We start from the raw sequence: 5569 nt of genomic DNA on the forward strand, positions 1-5569 counted from the left end.
GAAAAATATTTCGGTTCTATCGTCAAACGCCTGCTTAAAAGAATATTGAAGTTTTGCGAGTGAAAAAAATTGGACCCAAAAACTGACCCAAACCAATTTTTGAAACTTGAATTTTTTTCAAAAACTGATCAAATTCTATGAACAAACAATATTTTCAAAAAAAAATTATATGAAAATAAAAAGAATCTATGTCCGAGAGCTTATTGGAAAATAGGATATTTTAGAAAGATGACAAATAAATCCAAATAACACGAGAACCGCTCATTCGTCACCAGAAAAATACACCACATCTTCATTTTTAACAGCTCTTTTTTCTCTTACAAACTCTGCAACACTTCATATTCACAAGCATTCACTAATCTTCTATCTCTCACTGTCAATGGAGTCTCGCGTATTGACTAGTGGTGCCACAACCGCTATTCGCGGTGGCCTCCTACATCTCCGGAAGCCGGCGGCAGTGATCAACTTCACTGCCGCCGCCAACTCCGGCAGCAGCAGCTTCCCCGCTAATACAGCGAAACCATTCGGAGCTGTTATTAGCGGGGCTGGAGCTAACTTGATTTGGGGAAGGCAATTGCGTCCAGCTATACTTCTTGAAGCTTCTCCAAAAAGAGAATCTCTCAAGCCTTGCTTCTCGGCTGCTTCTTCGCCCGCCGAGAGCAGTGATTCCTCCGGGTGAGGTCCATTTTCAGTTCTCACATTTTGACCCGACCCGGCCAAATTTCATAAATAGCTATAGTTTAGAGCGTAATTATTAGATTAGCTGCAATTTTGCGTATTTAAAAAATATAGCTACAGTTGTTGTATCAGGCAAAAGAGTTGTATCAGGCTGGCTAAAGACGGATCCAAGATGTTAATTTTATGGGTTCAGCATTTTAAGATTTTTAGCATTGAACTCATTATTTTTTAAAAGTTACGGGTTCATATCTACTCTTTATTATATAATTTTAATAATTTCTTACACTAATTTATGATCCGCGTCGAGCGTCGAAAGTTATGGGATCAATTGAACCCCATCTATAATGCTACATACGCCCTCCGTATCAGGTGAATATCAACTCAACTGTATCAGTGCATACTGTATCAACTGAAATTGCGCCTGTATCAGCGCATACGACATTATATCCAAACTCATTTCTTCCCTTTGAGTTGACGATACAGTAATTTGGATTGGATTTACCAGTATTGGTAGCTACGTTTCGTAAATACAATAGCTATGTTTCATAATTCTTTTTGAAACTATAGTTACATTTCGTAAATACAGTCTAAATGTTTGTCACGTCGCGAATTTTTTTCTTTAAATTTGAATTTTGACTTGATTGGTCTTCGCAGGGATGCTAAAGTCGGGTTCTTCAACAAAGCTACCCTGACTACCGGGTTTTTCTTCTTCATGTGGTATGTCACGGGAACCTCGATGAATTATTTACTTTGTAATTTTTATTTATTTATTTAACTGTCAAGCGGTTTTGGTGTTTTAAAATGACTGATTTGACCTTGATTGTTGTAGGTATTTTTTGAATGTGATATTCAACATCCTCAACAAGAAGATCTACAATTACTTCCCTTATCCTTAGTACGTATTCCAATGTTGAAGTTTTTTGTTGTTTTCTGTAGCGTAATCAATGTTTGATTGTAATATAAGGAATCTTTTATTATTTTATCCTTTTGTTCTTTTTTATTTATTTATAAATTATTGTGATAATTTTTAATTATGTATGCAGTTTTGTTTCTGTTATACATTTGGCTGTTGGGGTGGTATATTGCTTGCTGAGCTGGGCTGTAGGCCTCCCAAAAAGAGCTGTAAGTGTTTTTTTGCTACTGATGTGATATTTTATTGAAATCTATTATCTTATCCAATATCCAATATCTTCTGAGTTTTCGTGATTGAATTTAATTTTTATACGCTGACAGTGAATTTTTAGAGTCACCTACATGATAAATATGGGTAAAAGTTCATTAAAATGGGATTATTAACCTGGAAAATAAGGCAGGTTACCTACTAAAATGCGCCGATAGTGTAAAAGATCTTCACACTGTCATTGTAAATAAGTTAAACCCACATCACTAAAGCTACTGAATAAAAACAATGTTTTAACTTTAAGAATTTTCATTTTCCTCGACTAATTCAGAGTAGAGTTTTCAGAAGAATGCAACTTTCTGATTTGCTATGAGTTTTGGACCTCTCTTTGTAGCCTATTGATTCAACACAACTGAAGCTGCTCACCCCTGTTGCCTTCTGTCACGCACTCGGCCATGTTACAAGCAATGTCTCATTTGCTGCAGTTGCAGTCTCATTCACCCACACAATCAAAGGTCATACTCGAACCTATCACTACAGAAAAATTGGTGTTGTATAATCCGTATTATAGTCTAATTCTGCTTCTTCTTCTTTTCTTTTTGGTACAGCTCTTGAGCCTTTCTTCAATGCTGCCGCGTCTCAATTCATTCTTGGGCAACAGATACCTTTAGCACTATGGCTGTCACTGGCTCCAGTTGTCCTTGGTTAGAATCATACATTTTTTCCATTTTCATTTACGTTTCTATGTACCAGTGAAAGGGAAGGTTTTAAATTCTTATATGCAAGAGGTAATTACCATGTTGTGATTTATTTTTTATGTAGGTGTGTCGATGGCTTCATTGACTGAACTATCTTTCAATTGGTTGGGATTCATTAGTGCTATGATTTCTAACATCTCCTTCACATACAGGAGTATATACTCGAAGAAAGCTATGGTATACTCTACATAAAATCATCTGAGTATTAAACCGTTTAATCTATCTAGAAGATTTTACTGATGAATGCTTCTTTTGCAGACTGATATGGATAGTACTAACGTGTATGCCTACATATCCATCATTGCCCTTATCGTGTGTATCCCGCCTGCTGTTATTGTGAGTCCATTAACATCAGGATAGCCACTTTATCTTCTTTCCCCCTTTCCCCTAAATCCACTTCTTCCTCATCTTATATTTTTCTTTCTGACCATGTCCCAGATTGAGGGGCCTAAATTGCTCCAGTACGGGTTTAATGATGCCATTGCTAAAGTTGGCATGACAAAATTTGTAACAGATCTCTTTTGGGTGGGAATGTTTTATCATCTCTACAATCAGGTATTCCCAGTTAGATATGTTTCCTTTAAAGTTATTATAATATGTACATGTATGCATAATAGCCTGTTTACAACATTTCCTGCTTTGCTAATCTTCTCATTTATGTTTCCTTTTACACTTTCAGGTAGCCACAAACACCCTCGAGAGGGTGGCACCTCTTACACACGCAGTTGGGAATGTGTTGAAACGTGTGTTCGTGATTGGATTCTCAATTATTGTCTTCGGTAAATATGCATCTTAGCTAAGTTAAATCAGCAGAATGCCATGTTACTTGTATTGTGATGAGGAAACTTAAACAATATGTATCTTGCAGGTAACAGAATTTCAACACAGACCGGTATTGGAACCTGCATTGCAATTGCTGGAGTTGCAATCTACTCCTTCATTAAGGCCAAGATGGAGGAAGAGAAAAGGGTGAGTCCAAAACAAAATTTTGATTCCTTAAAAAGGGAATGATTGTTCCAAATTTATCAAAAAGAAAATACCTTAAAGGAAAGCATGTGGTGTTGGTTAACACTTGAGATTAGTTTGTTGCTCAGTTGCATGAACCTGGAATCTGGTGTATAACTTTACTAACAAAATGGTTAGGTAAAGTATTATGGTAGATGGTTATTATGTTTGTGTTAGGTAAATGAGGTCGTCGAAATTGCACTTGATTCGGTGGTGTAAAAACAATTAAAGGAAAACAAGGGTAGACAAATTAGCAACATGAAAGAAGTTCATTATTCAGTATGCATTTTGACTATATAGAGATTTCATTTCATATGTTTTCCAATACTTGTGAGAAGTTACCCAGAAAAAGAATGGAAGAAGTGTTGCAATTTGTGAGGAAGACGGTATCTGACCAATTCATGAATAGCAGTGAAATGATTTTACTTATATTTTGCAGCATTAGAATTTCCTTTTTAAAGTCAGCCGGTCAATATTAACTTTGAAGCCAATAGATTTTGTTTATTTTGGCAAGCTTATTTACCATTATGTGATAGTGCTCGGGCATGTACCTGTCTCATGTATCGTTAGCTCTCTTGCGAAAACCTATTAGAACTGTGGACTTCACTCGTCTACTAAAGATTATTTCCTTAATACTATATCAGCTACTTAAACTGAACAAATTTGTTCCACACTGCTGTTCAACTTATGATCTTGGTTTTTTGCAGCAAAAGAAAGCGGCCTGAATCTGAAGGAACGCGTATGTGGAAGACGGTTGTTATGGACTCTGTTGATTTCACTATTTTCCCCTGTCCAAATAAAGTTAAAAAAGGAAACCTCTGCTTTTCTTGGAGTTCTTTAGGTAGTTTGGAGTCAATTATTTTGATTCAAAGGTCAATCCCGGCTAATTCTGTATATCTGTGATTACTGTAATAATAATGTACCACTTCTATTTTTCACTGCCAGACATCATGAACTCATTAGAGACTTGAAGGGACTGAAGATATCGAATGTTAATATACCATTTTCTTCTGAACAGCCTACGCAACGAATTCACGTCTAAAGAGTCGAAAAACTTATCTACACCCGATGTTTACACTAACCGAATAAGTACAACATAAATTGTTGTAACACAATTATAGTTAAATTAATTCACATTCTCGTCTCAAATTTATCATTAACCATGACAAACTAATATAGTTTAGTGTAAACCTCGGGTGTGTCGTTTGTAAGTATTTTTCATGCCGGTCTTCCTCTATTCTGGCCAAGTTTGGCGATGCCATTGTTGGACTTCGTTTTGTTTTGGGAGTTACATAAATAGGTTAAAAAGGATATTCAGTTAATTAGTCTCTCTGTTTCAAATTTTAATTCTATTTACTATTCAAACAGTTGGATTTGATTGTCTTCCCTAAAACTTTTATACCATTTCAAAAAAATTCTAAATCGCAGAGCTACATCGTGTAGTCTGTAAATTTTATATATGCGGATAGAGATACAAACACGATTGTTTCAAAATAAGTTATAATCTTTCACGTTTCATCTCCAGAAGTAGTTGAATTGATCTAAACATGAAATCTATATATATATATATACACACACACACTCTATTAAAAGGAGAGGAAAAAGCACCACAAATTGCCAAGTGGCAGCGTAATAATAAGCCATTTGGGACTTTTAGGACAATGCTCCAAAAAAAAAAAAAAGATTTTTAAATTTGAATTGCAATCAATAGTTTCATTATTTAGAAATCCGAAATGTTTGTACCATTATCTCTGTCATGGGCGGCTTTCCAGCCATTCCCCATGACCCCTTGGACACACCCCATGGCGTCCTGGCAAGGCTCTCAACGCCTAGCAGCATGGATGGCCCCGTGAACTTGGCCGCGCCGAGTGACAAGGTTGCCTATGCCAATGTCGCCTCATCGATGACCCTCGCTAGCGTCCTCGGCAGGCCGTGCCCCAACGCGTGCCTAATGTCAGCGCCCGCTCGCCAGTGCCGCCGGCGTTAGCGCCTAATGCCCATGCCAGCG

The 5569-nt window shown here is 36.8% G+C and overlaps 1 protein-coding gene across 1 annotated transcript; it reads left to right on the forward strand.

The window, feature by feature from the left end:
* The first annotated feature begins 265 nt into the window (after nucleotides 1–265).
* LOC132631252 (triose phosphate/phosphate translocator, chloroplastic) lies at nucleotides 266–4576 on the forward strand. The gene is made up of 12 exons (XM_060346853.1): nucleotides 266–675; nucleotides 1333–1395; nucleotides 1508–1573; nucleotides 1722–1800; nucleotides 2193–2313; nucleotides 2407–2502; nucleotides 2621–2733; nucleotides 2815–2892; nucleotides 2995–3111; nucleotides 3236–3335; nucleotides 3425–3525; nucleotides 4269–4576. Exons 1-12 carry the CDS (start codon nucleotides 380–382, stop codon nucleotides 4284–4286), a joined length of 1248 nt encoding a protein of 415 aa, XP_060202836.1. The 5' UTR covers nucleotides 266–379; the 3' UTR covers nucleotides 4287–4576.
* Nucleotides 4577–5569: the final 993 nt, after the last annotated feature.

The sequence above is a fragment of the Lycium barbarum genome, chromosome 1 (assembly GCF_019175385.1).
Source record: "Lycium barbarum isolate Lr01 chromosome 1, ASM1917538v2, whole genome shotgun sequence".
NCBI lineage: Eukaryota > Viridiplantae > Streptophyta > Magnoliopsida > Solanales > Solanaceae > Lycium > Lycium barbarum.